Below are 19,558 nucleotides of genomic sequence, written 5' to 3'. Positions count from 1 at the left end.
TAATTATTGAAGTAGGTAACATGACATTTTGATGCATGTATACACTATGTAACATTTAAATCAGGTTAAATATATCTACCTCCTCAAACATCATTTATGGTAAAACTTTCACAATCTTTTCTTCTAGTATTCTGAAATGTACAGTATGTTATGGTTACCTATAGTCCCCTACTATTCTCTCTGCTCTTATTTGAAAGTTTCCATGATAAAAATACTAAAAATAATTTTTAAATTAAGATATAACTTCAAATATTTAAAGGATTTCTATGTAGAAAAGAATTCAATTTTATAGAGGAAATCATGTGGAGGAAAATTTGGAGTCAATACAAGGATGAACTAGACAACAGAGGAACATATAGCCTTGTAAGAGAGTGACTCATGCTAGGAAATACTGGTGTACAGGCCTCATAACTACTCATCAGGGCCACAGTAAAGAAAATTACAGCAATGAGTGAGAAACTAGACTAACAGCCTTCCAAGGTTTCTTTTAACACTAAGATTCTACTAAGATTCCATTGATCAATGAATCTGATTGGTGCACATCTCCCAAACACATCAGAGCCTATTACTCTCCAGTCCTATCAGATATCATACTACTTGTTTAAGATTTTACATTGACTTGTTCATAATTTTTGCATATATTTGTTAAGTCCTTTTCTTAAGGCTTTCAAAAATCACAATCATGCCTTACACCTGTTAGACTCTTTTAGTCCTCGCACAATGTCCTGTACATACTGGGCATTCAAAATGCCTTTTTGAAGGCTCCTTTCAAATCAGTCTCGTAACATTGTGCCTCTTCTTTGCCACTCATGTCAATGTCTTACATATCACCGCAAAATCACTGACCATACCTGCACCACATTCGTGTACCCCAACCTAGGCCTAGAGGAGGGCTCTGTGCATACCTAAAAATATGAATAAAGAAATCCTTCCCATATCGTGAGGCTGTAAAATTTCCAAGTGATGTTGATTCATTCTGATAATCAAATTATGACTGTGGAAGACTGATTTAATCACTGGAAATATCATTATTTTAACTGCCTGGCTTGTACATACTCCTTACCCAGGTGGCTTCCACCACCATGAACAAACATGGAGCCAACTGAAAAATGATTCATTTCTCCCCATCACATCTTTTCCACCCTGGTGGTCTTTCCTCCCCAGGTATTCATTGTCTTTATACCACCTCTGACTGCCTACATGAGAATTAGGGGGTGCGTGGGGGTAAAAACCCTACAAAATGCCAGACACCTCACCAGACACTTTACCTTGTCAAATCATTTAATTCTTATGATTGGAGTAAGCATTATCTACATTTTTCAGATGGGGAATCTGATATTCAAAAGTTTAGTTATTTGCCCAAACTTCTAACTGATAACCTTGGTATTTGAAACCAGATCTACCTGGCTTCAAAATCTATACATTTTACAATAAAAACAACAACATCACTTTTCTTACACAAGTCTTGAAATAACACAACCTACAGGAAACAACTTCAGTTGAGAAGGATTACTGTCACAATGGCCCTAGGACCATCTTATCCTCCAAGCTCTAAAAGCTTTCTCATTCCTATAATTAAACTCTAAAAGTCCAATATCAACAAATACCATGAGGGGGAGGTAAGTCCTAAAATGCTTAGATAAGCTTTTAGACAGATTAAATGTCTTGTTTGGATCATGATTTTCTTTAGAAAGGTCAGCCTTAAGTGACTCTTTCTAAGAAACAGATCTAACCTAATTCCTTTCATTCTTAAAACTTTCTAAGGATCCCCACTATTAATGGTCTAATGCTACTTTGGCTCATGACTTCCTTTAAGATTTGCTGGCCTCTCCAACAGACCATCCCCCTCCAACTTCACACTTTATACAACACCAACTATTCACCTTCTCCTGGCCTCCCCAAATATCCTTTTCTTCATGTTTCCATTTCTCTGAACACATTTCTTCTGACTGCCAGGTTCCCCCACCATCCTCCACCCCAGCCTGTCTAATCAACAACAAACCACATGTCACACTCCTGTTTGCCCTTTGCCTGTGCTTCAAACACATCTCAACTACTTTCTGACCTTATTGATCACCCTTTCAACCATAATAAATGCATTTATGGACAATAATGTTCTACCATCAAATAAATACCTCTCTTTCTGCCATTATCTTACTGTGTTTCAAGTGAATGCTATTATCTCCCTGCCAGAATGAAAGGTTCTGAGGGGAAGAACCAAGTTTTTACAGGTGTACAAATGTCCAGCCTTGGTAGACAGCAAATCTTCCTCATATGCTAAACTAAGTAGCCATTAAGCCACACCCCTATGACTTTTGTTTTAGGAGCTATCTACTCAAAGGGTCAGGAGTCATTTTCATAAAGACATTTTAAGTTCTTCACTTCATGACCAGAAGCCACTTAAAAACTAATAAATAATCAACATTCTAATTGAAGAAACTATGTCAAACTTACCATCTTAGTGAAATAAAGCAAGAATGAATATAACAAGGAAAGCACATTGTCCAAAAGGGTGGCATCTGCTGGCTCTTCCACCTTTGTCTCCTTTAGTTGGTTTTCTATATCAGCATCATCAACAGGAGTACCTTCTGTTATATGTAGCTCTAAAATTGAAAGGGGAAATGGCTATTTTATTTTATGCTACAGAATAAAAATTGTCTCTCTTCAGTTTCAATATTCATCGAGTGTTTCACTAAATATATGAGTCACAGTGCCTGGAATATGTGGCTCTCCTAAAGACAATTAACACAGAGAAGAAAACTTCAAAATCCTAATTAGAGCTGTCAGTCCCTTCAATTATAAAATGAACAAACTCCAGTCTACTCTCCACTACTTCCATGGCCATACAACTGCTATCAGAACAATATTTACTAATGGAAAATTTTTAAAACCAGAGATATATAGACAGGGTCACATTCAACAAACATGGATTTAGTGCTGGTGAAACTCTGTGGTAAAAATTTTAGGAAAGCTGAAAGAGAGGGAGTCTTGGTTTGCAGATTTACAGGTGGAATGAGCCAAGGCTTAACACAGCATCTGGCACCTGGCAGAGATACTCAACAACTATTTATTGAGTGGACAGATGACAGCTATTTAAAAAGAACACAGTAATACCAAGAGAGACTAAAGGGAATTGGGTACAGACCTGCATTGAGGCTCTATGAATGAGGTAGAATTCCAGTTAGACCTGAGAGCTTGTAGGGGTGGAATTTCAATATGAGTTACATGAGCCTGGGGTACGTTTGATTAAACAGCTAGGAGTCCAACATGCAGTTATTAAAAAGTTGGACCAGTTGGGCTGGGGATGTGGCTCAAGCGGTAGTGCGCTCGTCTGGCCGTGCGGCCAGGGTTCGATCTTCAGCACCACATAAAAAAAAAAAAAAAGATGTTGTGTCTGCCGATAACTAAAAAATAAATATTAAAACTAACTAACTCTCTCTCTCTCTCCCTCTCTCTAAAAAAAAAAAAGGAAGTTGGACCAGTTGCCTCTAAGTTCTTTCTCAACCCTGAGATTCCATTCACTACTATTTTTTAAGCTTTTGCCTAATTTTTAAATATTTTTTTTAGTTTTTGATGGACCTTTATTTTATTTATTTGTATGCAGTGCAGAGAATCAAACCCAGTGCCTCACATGTTAGACAAGCACTCTACCACTGAGCTAAAACCCCAGGCCCTCCATTCACTATTGGTCTATGAATTTGACTGCTGGTGAAGTCTGCCCATTGGCTCAGCATCTCAGCACCTGAGACACATTAAATGACATTTGGGAAGATTTTACCTATAAAGGAGATTGACATCATTTTGTGGTGGAACCTAAAAGGTCAGGGAAATAATTCATGCTTAATTTTGTAAGCCAAGTTTTCCCTAATCTTGAAAGTTTTGGAGCATGAAAATAACAAATCTTAATGGTGCGTGATTCATTTTCAGAACCTTATGGAGTTAAACACAGTTCAGAAGTCAGTAGTGTTCATATATGGATGCAATGTCTTCTGGAAAATGGGAGAACTGATATGTTATTCCTTCTCAAATTAACTGAATCCCCCCTGCTATGAGTTCTCCTACACTCTGTGTGTGCAGATGGGGGCGGGGTCAGTATCAGTGCTGCTAAGCCCTGCACTGGTGCAGGATAATGCTATAGCTATGCTTAAAGACCAGAACCTTTAAAAACACAAAATACAGTAATTATGGCTTCATAGCACCATACTGGATGGATAAAATAAAACAATTAGTCATCATCTAATTTACTGATAAAATGAGAGTGAGCAACACAAAAGTAGAATGCTGTTGATGCCATTATTGGGGATTTTTTTGAAAAATTGTTTCTCATCTCCCACTGGATACTGTGCACTATGATGAAGTATTCATAAGTGTCAGTCTAAAATGGATTACAGTTCTGTACTGTTTCCTGTAAATATATAGTATAAAGATCTGGACCATTGACTGCATTTGAAAAAGTTTAATTACCATGTCCAGGAAGCAAGTCAAAACAGGACTTGAGCTATATTACATTCCATTTAGAAGAAAAGGGAAAAAACACAGAATTTATGAGACTATGAACAGTGATTCTCAAGCTAACTTGTACCAGGCCAGACTTTCCTGGAAGGCCTGCTAAACACAGATTGTGGGTCCCACCCCCAGAGTTTTTGGTGCTGTTGGTCTGGTGGAAAATTACAGTTTTAGAGCATAAGGCCTTTGAAGAATAATATTTTAGTTGTAAATGGTTTACACAAGCTAGTCATAGCTAAACATTTGCTTTTAGGTGAGTTATAGTCTCTGGCCTATTTTTGATTTCTAGTCATCTTTATTCTTGATTTTCTCTCACTTAAGAGATTTTTTTTTGAACTCACATGTACCTATATCACTCTCTGCTCTATTTTGTACCTTTGGCAACAAACATCCTTAAAAGCCTTCATTATGATAATGCCTCTACTTTGTAGAGAAAAATTGGCAAGCTTTACCTGGGTCTACTTTCTCAGTATTTGGGATCTGAGACACTTCTAAGACACCCATGTCCTCAGTCACAGGTTGACTCAAGAGGCTGGGCTCTTCAGGATGGTTCATATTTAAATGATGACTCAGGAGGTGAGGCTCTTCATGAAGATTTCTATTAAGATGATTTGTGTTCTCTTTAGGAAAATCATCTTCATGGGGTGGCTGCATCTCTACAGGGGAGAAGAATGCATTGAGCCAGCTGGATGACAGTATCTACCCCCACTTAAGCCCAATGATCAGCACTCCCCCTCAGCACACAGCTCCAGATACCTCAACACTGCCCTCCATGTCCTGGCATGCGCCCATGAGAACAACTGGGCAAGGATACGGGAGGGTTAATTTTTTCATCCCATTTAAAGGATGACTGAACTATACAGTCAAATATATAAAGAAGCCTTTAATCCAAAGTATTTCATAAACAAATACATTTATGATAGAGGCTTCAATAACTTACCTTCCCTTGGCAAATAAACATACACCCACATGAATAAATGTGCAGAAGAGAATTCTGGTCCAGAACAAAAATGTGAAATGTCTATTCTGCTCAGAAATAACAGGAACTCTTTCATCTACAAGTGTGCTGGCCTCACCGAGCCAGTATAGAGAAGGGAATTCCGTAAGTCTAGCTTGCTAATGTGCCTTTCAAATATGTTCAAAGTAACCTAGGAGCCAAATGGTGAACCTATCTCCTTCCTGAGCTCAGGACATAGACCAATAGGATCCAGAGCAAAGATTATCTCTTTACAGCTTCATATTCTACCCTGAACATTCACTTGTACTTTGCATTCTTATCCAAAATATATCTGCTTTGATTAAATGTACAACTGTTTTCTTCCCCAAATTATCAGGTAAAATTAGCATTCTTGGGAAGTAAATTTTTCCAATGGCTTTATGTCCTTCTGGAATTCTTATCATATACTCTCAGTTGAAATATTTCAGTTTGAAAAACAATGGATAGAGATGATCAAATATGAAACAAGGAAACAGAAAGCTTTTATCAGGATATTGGCTCATTGTCAGTTTGACGAATATTTAATTGAAAGGCTTCTATGTGTCAAGCACTACATTATAAGGCTTGTCATCCTGGTTCCATCCTTGATTAATATGAATGCAAGGACCTTAGAACCCAGGAGTAAAACCAGAATAAGTGACCTCTCCCCCAAGAGACTGGAAATAGCATGGTATCCACAAAAGATAAATGCTGGGGAGGGGAATTCAGGCAAGCTATCCATTAAAAGTTATTCTAGGGCTAGGCTTGAGTGACAGAGCACTTGCCTAGTGCAGGTGAGGCACTGGGTTCGATCCTCAGCACCACATAAAAAGAGATTAAATTCTTAAAAAAAAAAAGTTATGCTAGTCACTCCACACCCACATGATCTAGTACAGATATTTTATGATTAAGAAATTATGTTTAATAAAGCCCTTTTATAATTTTAACATAAATTCTGTACTGTTAACAGGTCTACTTTTGTGCATTAGTTTCTCATTTATATCTTTCTCTTTAGCTTTTTATAAAATTTCTCTTTGAACATGCTAACAAATCCCAACTGTTCTAAAGGAAAAAAAGAATAAGCAATGTCCTTTCATGCTCTAGCCCAAAAAATGAATAAAGGAACATATGGGGCTCCTGAGTCAGCCTTCTTTCTCCTTTAGGCACATGGAAACTGAACAGAACTTTACAATAATACACAAAAACACCTGGATGGAACAACTCCTTTTCTCCAGCTCAAGCCGCAGGCAGGTATTTACCTTCAGCTTTAGCCCAGATTTCCTCTAGAGGAGGCGCTGTTATCAATGGAGCAGTCTCTTCCACTGTGGAGTGCTTGTACCTCACAAAATAGATCAAGTATTGGATATCATCAAGCACTGCAGCCTCTTCAAATATGTTACTTTCCTTTATTCCTATGTCTCTAATATCATTCACATGATTATCAAGCATTTGCTCTGCTACGCTCAAAATGTGTGACTCAGAGGCACGGAAGACCTTATCTAGAACTTTTTCCACGTTATAGGGCAGGCTCTCCTGCTGTGCCGACTTCAGCTTTAATGACATTTCCTGCAACATGGCTTCCAGTTCTTGGACATCAAAGTACTTCAGGAAGCGTTGCAAGGACTTTTGTTCTGTAAAAAAGCTGCGGATTATGGGCAAGTCTTCCTCCTGATCGCTAAGCTCTGGCTTTAGGGCTATATGTGGACTCTGTGGGAGTATATCATCTTCAAGATCTGCAGAAGCAGGACCCTGGCTTTCTGCGTCCGTGATATGCCCAATGTCCTCAAGGTCCTCTTTTGAGATTTCTTTTCCAGTAGCCTTTTCTGTAGACCCTGAAGTGTTCAGATGTTCCTTAGGGTTGTCTTTTTCAAGATCGTCAGAATTTTTATCCTGAAATACTTCACTTATCCCTGAAGTCTGAGTGTTTTCCTCATCACTTCCGTCAAAGAGTCCCTGGGCTTCCTCATCTGCCAGAGGACTTTCCTCCTTTCCCATTTCCATATCACCTCGTCCCTTGTCCATCATGTCTAGCCTTTTGGCTGTGGTTTCATTTTTCTTAAAAATCTCCCAAATTATACTCATTTCTTGTTTGTTTTCTTTGGTTTCTAGATCAGGATTGATAGTCTCTAAAATTGCTTTCTCAAGAACATGCTGGTTAACATTCTGAATCCCAGAATGTTTTTCTTTTGACTGTTTTGCACTTACAGCATTTTCATCCTCCAGTAGCTCTTCAGGGGGATAATGATCCTCCTCTACTGCTGCTGGCCTTTCGGTATGGAGACCCGGTACTTCTACCTCGTCAGTTTGCTCTGTTTCTTTAATTTCCTGTGTCCCCTGTGTTGCCTTATGCTGAGTCAATTCTTCAGCCGAGGACTGCTCTTTACCCTCGTCCTTGGAAAGCCCTATCTTCTCATTTACATGACTAACTGTAACAATCTCATCTCTTTCTTGTTGCCAAGAAAGATTTTTTCTGGGACTGGGCACCACTTCTTCCGGTTCTCTTAACAAACCAATTCCATCTGGAGAGGAGAATCCAGATTGATTTTCAGTTTTCAGATCTAGTCCCTCTTTAATTTCCTGAAGTTGATGCTCCACTGAGTCTATGTGCAGGGTTGGTGTACTTACTGAACCTGGCTCCTCCATTCCATCTTTGGATGCATAATTTTGATTATCTCCCAGGAATATTGCAATACCCAAGGATTCTGGTGGTTTACTCTGTTCTTGGGTCATCAGACTCCCTACAGCTTTATGTAGAGATTTATTCTCTATGCTATCTTCCAAAATCTTCTCTCCAGGTGAAGAGAGTTCTTCATTCACTTCTTTTGAGTCTTTTGAGATATGGATAACTGCTTCTTTTAGGTCATTCTCTTTGTTTTCAAAGGCTGATTTTAATGTGTCCTTGCCCTTTTCAACAGCTGGCAATGAGCTGAGCTTATTGCTTTGGGGAGAAGTATATGCAATCATCCCTTCTGTCTTCTCATCCTCTAATTCTGAAACATCTTGCATCAGGTGCTTCTTAGGCTCCTGAACATCTGTCTCTTTTCCTTTAATATGAAGTTCGATGTCCATTTTTGGCTCTTCATCATTATCTGTCTTAGAGATTTCCACAAAAAGACCATATTCTGCAGTTTCAGGATAAATATAATCTGTTGCTGCTTGTGGTTTCTTCTGTTTTCTATCTGGAACTAAAGCTTCCTCATCTTCTTTTTCTTCTTCTGAATAAGAATTCCCCAAATCCATCATATCTGTTTTCTCGTCACCACCTGTGCCAATAAATAAAGTATCCTCCAAGGTTGTCAGTATATTTTTATCATTATCCTTGATGCCTGGGGGCAGAGTTACCTCAACCGTATCTTCTTCATTTGAATTCTGCTCTTCACCTATTGAATATTTCTCCACTCCAAACTCCACTGGGAATTTCATGCCTTCTTCACTTATAAAGGTTAGTAACGGGAGCTCCCCAAAGCTTTCCTCATTCTCCTCTTCTTCCTTATCAAATGCATAATAATCAGCATCCAATTCATCATCATCAAAATCATCTTCTAATGAAGTCACCAGTCTGGTCGTCTCATCATCAGACACAAGTGCATCAGCAGTAGAGCCAAATTTGGTTTTCAAGTCTAATGTCATTTCTTTTTTTAAAAGTGTAGAAGCATCAGTCTTCTGTTCGTTTGAGACCTGAGAACTGTTGCTGGTTTTGTTGTTTTCACTTTCTGGCACTTTCAATTCATCTTGTAGTATTTCTTCAAAGGGTTCAAATGAAGTTTGTTCACCCTGAGCATTATCTGTTTGACTATCTGCATGAGGATGGTTCTTCTGAGCCAAAAATTGTTCCTCAAGATCCATAGTGTTTTCTGAGAATGCACTTTCAATTTGCTCTGAGTTTGCTACTACTGGTTTAGGTTCAGGTTCAACGTCCTGGGATACTTCAGGAAATTGTTCCACTTTTTCTATAGCTTTCTCAGAATCTTCATTTGCAGAATCATACAATTCCAAAAATCCTAGAAGTTCTTCTACATTATAATTATCAAAATCATCTCTTCCACCATCAAAACAGACAAAATCTGTCTCCTGTAAGGAAAAGGAAAACATTAGTGTGTCAATAACAAAGTGTCACAAAAGCAAACTCATCCACGCTCCCAAATTCAGGATTGGTTCTAAAGAATCTTTGGGGTCAACCAGATTACCCTCCTCCAACCCCCATTGGCTAACTCCTTCTATGGCTGAGTAAATCTGTCTTTTTCTAGACTACAGTGTTAGAAAGTCTATTCTTTCTTTCTTTCTTTCTTTCTTTTTTAAACATGGGTCATGTTCTTTAAAAAGCATAATGAGTAAAAATGGTGACAATTTGGTCTCCAACAGCCTGACTCTTGGGTCTCTCTCAATTTGCTCTGAGCATAAGTAGGAAAAGGCAAGGTATCACTTATAGGATCCTCCAGCTCTTAATATCTACACCTATGTTTCAGAAATTTAATTCTTAATCATTTGCTCAGGAGAAGCTGGAAGATCCTGCAGCATTGAGAAAGATGAATCAGTTTTAAAGTATCTTACTGAGATACAAGTACATTTGATGGAATAAAGAATGATATTAAGGAGGCTCCTCACATTATTACCACAAGAACAAACTGAAAATAAGATTCAACAAGTTATACACCTTCCTCTTCATCAGGGTTACACAGTCACTAAGATCTCTCTCAGGACTATCTATATATTTATCTAGTCTTCCTTCTTGCCACTAGTAAGCAAATTGACATATAAAAGAAGCCATAGTATGAATGGAAATTTTTTAAAAATTTTCCATCTCCTAATTAAATCTTCATAATATTCTGCGGGGGTTCTGGGGGTGGGGGAGGCAGTTCAATGTAGTAGGGATGAGTGATTTCCTCTCCCCATCACATGCATTTCTAAGCCATGAGGGATGCATGTAATGGGAAACATAATGAGAAGGCAGAGTTCAAAACAAATGAGTTCTCTGTAATCAGTGAACTGCTGTCACAGCTTAAATCCCAAGAACTAACTCTCTTTACCAACAATGAAGTCCAACAAGCAACAGAAGTGATTTTATGGCCCCTGAGATTATGAAGAAATTTTAGGAACAGCAACAACAAACAGGATGACTTTATCCATTCACCCCATCTAATCTAAGAACTATCCTAGCCTAGCAGCTTGCATATTCTACAGCCAATACAAAGAGCTGCCCAAAGATGTTTTAATGTTGGTGGGCATCAATTACTACATAATTTAAAACTCTAGAAAATAATCAGCTGAAGTGAGAATTCTAGAACACGAAATCCTTTCAGTCACAAAATCAATTTAAGTCAGAGCACAATACAGGAATGCTGTATAAAGGAAGCAGTTGGGGCCTTAAAAGATCTGAGACTGAACATCACCTGAAACGCTCAGGTCCCCTTTTCCAAATCTATAACATGACTATGATCCCATATATGACTAAGAATAAGAAAACCTTTGTAAGTACATATTTCTAGCCTAGTATAAAAGTTAGAGTTTATTAATTTAACCTAAATATACTTAAAATGTCTAATAACTATCCAATGAGTAGTTTTCAAGTTGGAATACCTTTTTTTGCCTGTAAAATAAAATTATTTACCTCTTAAATTTAATAGCCAAGTACAAATATATTAAATTATTTATTTTTCACATATAAAACAGAAGAGAAAAGCCCTATAGTTGAGTAAACAGCCTTCTACAAGAATATCTGTTTCAATATATTAGAAAACTCTCAGATTATAATATAATCACCCTTGAATGCCTTTCAAAGTTTTTTTAATAGGTAGTCTGATTTCAAATGAAAATCTGATACACAAATGTTATAAACACATTATAAAACTTTCAGAAGCAGTTAACTGAATATAACGGATGGATTTATAAGCCAGTTTACAATTGAGAACAAAAAAGAAATCTATAACTTACATCTGTTGGAATTTGTAGCTCTTCTTTAGTATATTCATGAACTACCTTGATGAAATCTTTTGGAAAATGTCCAAAAATATGGCCAACCTATAGTGCAAAAGAGACAAATATCAATAGAAGTGGCAGAAAATATACACATAATAGATAGGTATATGGGATAACCAAGAAAGAAAGTTGCTATAACAATTACACTGAGATTATTATTCCAAATAAAAATTAAGTACAGAACTGTTAAAACAACATTTCCAACCACTGAAGTTTTCTTTTTTACATTTAGCTTAATTCTCAACACAGAGCATATAAAGTTAAGACTTCTGAAGTAAATAAAAGATCTGCATAGGAGATTATTGTATATTATATGGTTAAAACTATATAAATCAAAGCTGCTTATAAATGCAATTCCAAATAACCTCTAGCAAGAATTTACCTGTACATTTTGTAGCATTGCTCATAAACCAATATTTATGTCTTTCTTACCCAATACACAACAGTCATGAAAATTAATAAGTAAAAACAATACAAAATCTCTAAAATGTATTACCACTATAGCAAATGTATTGATAGTATATGCTCTCCTAACTTTTTCCAAATCTACTTTTACAAGTACTTGGGAGAAAATAAAATTACAATATAATGCATACTAAACCACATATCAAGTTTCAGTTTCACCCAAAATAAATCCTCTGCAGAAAAGAACCCCATTTATTTTCAGCACCAACAGCTAAATTATATGAAGTTACATAAAGCGTACAAAAGGTATATAAAGTTCCCCTTGAGAAAGACACTCTTATTACTAACTACTGACTAAAAGGAACAGAAGATTCTTGCCAATAATTAAAGGAAACTGATAGGCAAATCAAATGCCCAAAAAAGAAAATTAAAAAAGGCATCTTATCACTAACTCTAAAATATCCCCATTCATGAATGTTCTTGTTATAAATAGAAACCATCTGAGAGCCAGTATTAGTGGTAGAATACTGCCATGAAGATTAGATAAGACGGAGCAATTAAAAGCTTCATCACTGGCAGATAAAGTCTGAGACTCTAGAAAACCAACAACATTGCAGAATGAAAACTAAAAACTCAAAAGAAGAATCATTTTGAAAACTAAAGAGTTTTTAATTTCCTAAGTATAACATTCATGACACGAGAGGCGAGTCTGAGGGGAAACACACTTTTCCCTTCTGATAAAAATTCTATTAAGGTTAACTTTGGAAAAGGAAAAAAAAACAGAGATGTATGGAGAAAGGAAACACATTTATCTCTTCTTAATCTGTGTCAACTGAGACCATAGATTATATAAAGCTCCATAATCACACACTGGGTGGTATCCTATTTCTTGTGATATGAAAAAAAATGATGCAGAATTATGGAGGCTCATGACTGGAAATAATTTTTATACCTAATTTTGCTTCCATACATCATCCCTGCCAAGGTGCTGCTGATTTGATTTGTGGGTGGGGAGCAAAGAACTGCCACAAGAGAACAAATTCTGCATAAGCTACTATCAGAACAAATGTACTTAAGTGCCACTGCCCTGAAAGGAAATATTCAAAAGGAAGATGGATTAGACAGGGGTCCTTTCCTAACTGAGTTTTTCACTTTATAGGGAGCTAAGATAAAACACAACCTGACTGAAGGCAAAGAAGACAAATGAATGCCACAGGAGCAATGCAAACAAAGTGCCACCCAAACACTCATCAGTCGGCAAAGAACCTTTCTGGTCAGGTGCTGAAAGCAGGGCTCCTCAGGAAGACAGGATGAGTGCTGCCACCCAGAATGGCAAGAGTCCTAGGGATGAACATAGTTAACAGGCTACAATGTGACAGGAGAAAATGTAAATCAAGTCCATTTATCCAAAAGCTCAAAGAAGGGGAGAAAGATGACTACTGTATGAAAAATGCCACTTAGGTACATGGAAAAACAGTTCCAAGTTTAAAGATTACGAATCCTATTTGGTGTACTTGAAAGAAACAATAGATGGTTCTTTATATGGAGTACTGCAACTGGGACTCTGTCTAAATATAAAGTTTGTACCTAAAGGCACCACACACTGGGTGGTATCCTATTTCTTGTGATATGAAAAAAAAAATGATGCAGAATTATGGAGGCTCATGACTGGAAATAATTTTTATACCTAATTTTGCTAATTTATACCTAATTTTGAATCAGAAATGGCAACAAAATGATACTAGTTTTCCCATAGGGATTACTCTTATTTTCTGCTGTGTGGTATTTTATTTAGGGTGAGAAATTTCAGGGATGCAACCCGGAATGTCTCTAAACTGGAACATTCCTACAGTCATCAAAGACCCTTGCTACCATTTAAAGTAAACAATCCACATATCACATTTTTTTAAATGAAAAGGACAATACTCATAAATCTCTCAATGAGGTCACTCCTAGTGAATCTCCCCATTTAAAATATCAAAGCATGATATAAACAATGTCATGTCTTTCATCAGAAGATCCATACAACTGGCTAAGTAGAACCCCTGGGGGAACCTTCAGGCATAGATTATAGGAAAAGCAGGAAATGGATGACCCAGAAGTTGCAAAAAAGAAAAAAAAAAAGCACATAATGAACATAAAATTCTGCTTTTTTAGAGTAAAATCAGCACAAATGATTAGGTAAAATACACAAAAAATCAACTTTATATATGCATGCCTGAGTTACTATATCAGACTTAATTTACAGGATTAACTCTAATGTCCATGAATCCTTCCCTTTTGAAGCAGCAAAGCTAAGAATTGTCAGGTTTTCACCATGACAACCTTTATAATGTGTAGAGCCTTCTGGAACTTGATGTGAGGGGTAGCAACCACAACCAGTTCAGTTCTGTTTCAGAAAGTCTACTGAATTTCTATGCTGTGCCAGGCCTAAGGCGTGTTAGGAGCACAGGGCCTGGCAGAGAGGTCAGGTTAACTCTACAAAGACCCCAAGAAATCAGTCATTTAAATCTACACTGCTGAAAAACGCATCAAAAGTAAGAATATAACACCTGTCAAACTTTTACTTACACTTCCGGCCCAAAGTTCTGGTGATACCTCTGCCAGTTTATAGTAGACATATACAGGGTCACCTTTTTTAAAATTCACAAAACGACAATCTGAGCCTCTGAAATCTTCAAGAGCTTCACCTCGGTACATTAACACTGTATATGAACATTGAAAAAAGAAAAGCAAACATTAGGACTTGATTTTTCACAATCCACATTGACCCATCAAGAAATACGAATCCCACTATGAACAAAAGTCAAGTTTTTCCAGTACTGGAATCACTTTTAATTCACCTGCTCAAAGTATCTAAAATTCTTAGAGATTTTATTGCTATAAAATACAATATTCCCTGCAATTAGACAAGGGAAAAGGAAGCTTCTCTATTTTTCTCTGTGCTGAGAAATAAAAAGCAATGTGGCTACCACCAACCATGGCTGGTTTCAGTGAAACTCTTGGTTCTTGCAGGCCTCAATTTTTTTGTTTCATAATCATAAAAAGCTTCATTTTGCAAATATGTAAATCCAAGTGTAGACACGGACAGGCTTAAGTATGGCTTCATGCAGAGGTAATAGGGAGGGAAGAGGGAAGAATATCCAGGAACCCCCAAGGGGTTAATTAACTTGAACTAACCGCTAAAAGACATTACCTTTAAGTGGCTGCAAGTGCTACCATGCAGCCGTAAATACTGTCAATTTCATTTGCAGCAGAGTTGCTGTCTCTGTGTTCAGGATTTGGGTAAATTACCAGGAAATATATTTTCTCTGAGCAAATATTGTTGACTATATCCAACATTAAGATTGTTTCAAAACATCCTCATTCGTATTTTTTTTTTAATAAACAAAATCAAAAGTGGGTATCCTATCTGACAAGGAACAAGTTTAACCATGAGAAAAGGTCAGGCAATAACTTCATGCTTAAAATGCAGGACTAGAATCACAATTGATCTAGAAACTGGTAGAAGCAACATTTTTCTTTTGGTTGACCAAATACACAGTTTCTGATTTAAGATGAAATGCACAATAGATGTATGTAAAAAGCACAAAGAAGAAATGGAAATAACACTTTTTCTAAAAGCCAATTAGCAGTAAAATACACAAGAATGTGTGTTTTATAAAAATATATGTCTGAGGAACAAACACAGATTTGGAGAGGGTAACTTGTTTTTTTGAAGCTAAAACAGGACTATTTTCAAAACTGTCAGCATCCTAATTCATATATAATTAAGAGGCCAAGTTGAAGGTGAGAGACACTTTAAGGTGGGGAATTCTCATCACAAGTGGAAATGGCAATGTTTCTCTTGTTCCCCCTTAGGTCATAGAGGGTTTACAAATCAGTAATATATTAGGTGACAACATAATGCATACTATGGAGCACCTATTTAGTTCTTATTTTTTTTTTTTGGAGCACTTATTTGGAAGGCACACAAGGACACCTGACATACACACCTCACTACTTCCTACAACACAACACAGACCCACCTGTTGTGTTTGGTCACATCTGTTTGGACACAGGCCATTTCTCAAGTTATGTTACCCCACTGAACCTTACCAACACCATGTCTTAGTACTGAGGAAGCATCAGTGATGAGATTGTCCAGGTAGCCGACGTAGGATAGCGCGTGATAGCAAAGAATAGCAAACATTCTACCATGCTGGAAGCCTGATTTTGTTCACCCAAAACTGAAAGGAAATATCATGGCAGCTGCTTTGCTTTTCTGAGTGTTTATTTACTCCAGCCTTAGGGTTATCTCTAGGAACTGCTTAACATATATTGGAGACATCTTTTTTCTTTATTGGAGTGGAACAAACAATTCAAATTATAAAATTTGTTTTTGGTAACACCAATTTAGGCATAAAGAGCTCAATGGTAAACTTCTTGGCCTTTTTATCATGAATATTTTAAAATATGTACTGCTTACAATTTATGGACAACACGGTCATCAAGTTACAAGGTTACTAGAAACCAAGCGGGAGGCCATAAGAAGTATTCTGGGCCAGTAAATATATAGAGGAAAGAGGTTCCAACAACACTAGCGACTGAGTCTAAAACTGAACTGGCTTATAAAAATCTTGGAGTATTTATTATTGTTATTGCAACAAACCTCTTCATCTCAATCTGAATGGCTACATCCTCCCCACCGCCCACCTCCAATCCAGGACTGGGAAGCAATTCTGTCTGCTTCCTGCACACAGAAGAGGCTGCAGTTCCCAGGTGGCCGGTGCAGATCCTTGGCCTCTTTCAAAAGCAAAAGATTACTGGCCCACCTGCTACCCTACCTCAAATATGAAGGGAGGCTTCTATGCACAGAAATGACAGGATTGAAGCAGAGTCAGGGCCGAGACCTCGGAACACATTGTGTGCCTGGACTCGGTGCTCTTTCCAAGCCTAAACTCTAGTCCCTGTTAAAAGGCAAAACCAGCCCAATCCCCAGTGCAGCAAAAGGACAAAGGGGCCAGTGAGCCTTTCCCAAGTAGCCCCACCATCAACCTGCCGCTGGGATTAGGGCCACCGGGCCCTGGAGGGCATCTGCCCTGATACCGCACCGGCCCAGGTCCCTGTGGAGGGGGAGAAAAGTGCTCTGCTACAGCGTGGGGAGCCCCAGGCGTGCAGGGCGCAACCCCATCACCCACTGAGATCCTAGTCAAATCCTGGAAGGGAATAAACTGAGAGCTGTCCCTGGGGAATCCTGTTTCCCAACCCCCGCCTCAGTCAGTAGAGAAAAATAAAACACTGGCAACAAGTGGGAGTCGAAGCCCCCGGCAACCCGAGCGGGCTGGCCGGGGTGCCGGCAGAGCCGGAGGGGACACGCAGGGTCCCGAGGCTCTTGTCACTCCTGTGCCCCACCCGTCATCCTGCGGCCCCCTAGCCCAGCCCACGGGGCTGGGGACTGGGGGGGATCGGAGCCCCATGCAGCCCCGAAGAGCCACTGCGGAGACCCGAGGACGCCCGCCCGCCTGCGCACTCACTGCTGCATTCGTGGTCTGCACAGAGTTTGTGCTTCCAGAAGCGCCGGCCGGTGCTCGGGTCCGGTTGGCCCAGCACTCGCCAGGTTGGACAGAGCACGAACAGCCAGAAGAGCAGCCCTGGCACTGCAGCCATGTTGTGGTCACCTCAGGGAGCCTGTGACGCGGTGGAGTAGGCTGCAGGGCTCAGGGGGCGGTGGGTAGCGAGGCGCGGAGGGGCGGTGCCCGGGAAGGCTTCAGCCTTTCCCGGTTGACACGTCAGCAGGGATATATGGGGGTCGATGCACTGGCTCTACTGGGGAACACACGGAGCCGGAGCTCCCCGTCCTTCTCTAGTGGAGACCTTCTCCTCAACTGAAGACCTTCTCCTCTAGTCGCTGCCGTGGCAACTAGGACTCTTTCTCGTCCAATCACCTGCCTTTGCTTCTGTACCCTCACAAGCCACCCTCCGCATGATTCCATTCATCACCCACCTATCCCCCGCCACTCCACCAACTGGTCCTTTCTGGCTTCCCTCAACCTCTCATTTCTGGTCCATCCTGAACTAGCCTACGCCACTTCACCATCATTACCATCCCCCATTCCTGGTCTGGTACCTCCTTTTCTGAACGACCAAATCCCACCCATGACTTGTGACAGCTAGTCTATGGTTTCAAGCTCCCCCCCCTTCAAACTCCTAGAGGTTCCTTGAAGCCCCACCCCAAGATCCCTCTGATTAGGAAAGGGGAAAGTAGGAAAGTGAATGGAACTGTGAGTGAGGGTGTAAGCTGGAGACTATGGCCTGCTCTTTTTTAAGGCGGGGACAAGTGAGGGCAGAGAGATGGGCAGTAGTCTTCGGGCTAAGATCTTGAGATTCTTATCTTTATCCATAAGGGAAGAAATCATTTAATTCAACAGCATATTTTTAACTTTCATTTTGTGCTACCATTCATGCCAGACACTGGACAAAGCCCTAGCATGGTGTGGGAGTGGATGAAAATCATAAGACAAGATATCTGGTCCTGGTCCGAAAAAGTCCACAACATAGTGGGAACCAACTGTCAAAACCGATTGTCAGAGAAGAAAGCTATTAGCTAACATTTCTTGAACACTTTCTTTATGTCCAGTTGTTATTCTGAAGGTTTTATACATATCAATTCATTTAATCTTCATAACAATAGTACCTTACAGTAGTAGTAGGTCCTATTCCAATCCTTATTTTAGAGTAAATTGAAGCAGTCACACATCCAGTGAGTAATGGAGCTAAGTTTCAAACCCAAGGAGTAGACGCCTTTTCATCACAACCCATCAACTAACAAGCAAATGTTGTACTTTCTGACAAGAGGAGCAAAATCTGATTTAAATCATAATATAGCTGAATTACTGATATGTACAGTTAAGGGGGGGAAAGGCACAAGCTAGCCAGCCCAAGGAAGAATGTCTGCAATGCTCCCATCCTTAGTGGAGCCATTCTCACTTGTCTGTGACCAAGGGCTTGTTACTATAGTCTCTGCTAAAGTTATTCATCAACCTCCAACAATGAACCCATCAGTTGTTTCCCCAAATTAACTGAATCTTTAAAACTTAGAGAAAAGAATGTAGTTCACCATGTTCATAATGTTAAATAAAGAAAACAATGGAAAAAAGGTGTGTACAAACATTTGTCTACAGGGGTCATGAGAGGTCCCCATTGGTCCAGTGTACTTCTGTGCTTTCTGGAGAACCAGTGGATCATAGAGAGAAACTGAGTCATTCTTCATTTCTTTTCTACCATGTATTTATTATGTTATAAAATGTATCTAGTAGGCATCTCTAACAACATGTTGAAAACTGAACTCATTTTTCTCTCAAAATCTGCTCCTTTCAGTCTTCCCTATCTCAGAAATAAAAATGACAATTTAATTCCCATTATCCAGGTGCTCAAAGCTCAAAACTTACAAACCATCTTTGATCTCTTTTCTCTCACATTCCAACTCCAGTTCATTAGACAATATTATGTCTTTATTTTTATAATTTTATTGAGATATAGTTGACCTACAATAAATTGCAAATGTTTAAGGTGTACAATTTGATAAGTTTTGACATGAATATACCCATGAGACTATCACCAAAATCAAAAGAGTCTTTCATCCTTCTTTGTAATCCCTCCCCTCACCTTTTCTGGCTGTCTCCAAACATCTCCTGTCATTATAGATTGTTTTGC

General features: G+C 38.9%; 1 protein-coding gene across 1 annotated transcript in view; it reads right to left on the bottom strand.

The window, feature by feature from the left end:
- The window catches only part of LOC143386127 (transport and Golgi organization protein 1 homolog), a 39,594-nt gene extending 22,082 nt beyond the window's left edge, over positions 1–17,512 (bottom strand). Inside the window, exons 1-6 of the mRNA XM_076841432.1 lie at positions 17,380–17,512; positions 14,435–14,568; positions 11,414–11,500; positions 6,742–9,553; positions 4,959–5,162; positions 2,455–2,603 (exon numbers count right to left, since the gene is read on the bottom strand). Coding sequence (XP_076697547.1) covers positions 2,455–2,603; positions 4,959–5,162; positions 6,742–9,553; positions 11,414–11,500; positions 14,435–14,568; positions 17,380–17,512 — 3,519 coding nt within the window. The remainder of the gene's footprint in view (positions 1–2,454; positions 2,604–4,958; positions 5,163–6,741; positions 9,554–11,413; positions 11,501–14,434; positions 14,569–17,379) is intronic.
- Between the last annotated feature and the right edge of the window lie 2,046 nt (positions 17,513–19,558).

Source organism: Callospermophilus lateralis, unplaced genomic scaffold (assembly GCF_048772815.1).
Source record: "Callospermophilus lateralis isolate mCalLat2 unplaced genomic scaffold, mCalLat2.hap1 Scaffold_113, whole genome shotgun sequence".
Classification (NCBI taxonomy): domain Eukaryota; kingdom Metazoa; phylum Chordata; class Mammalia; order Rodentia; family Sciuridae; genus Callospermophilus; species Callospermophilus lateralis.
The sequence above is the reverse complement of the archived record's forward strand: the minus strand, read 5'-3'. Positions and strand labels throughout refer to the sequence as shown.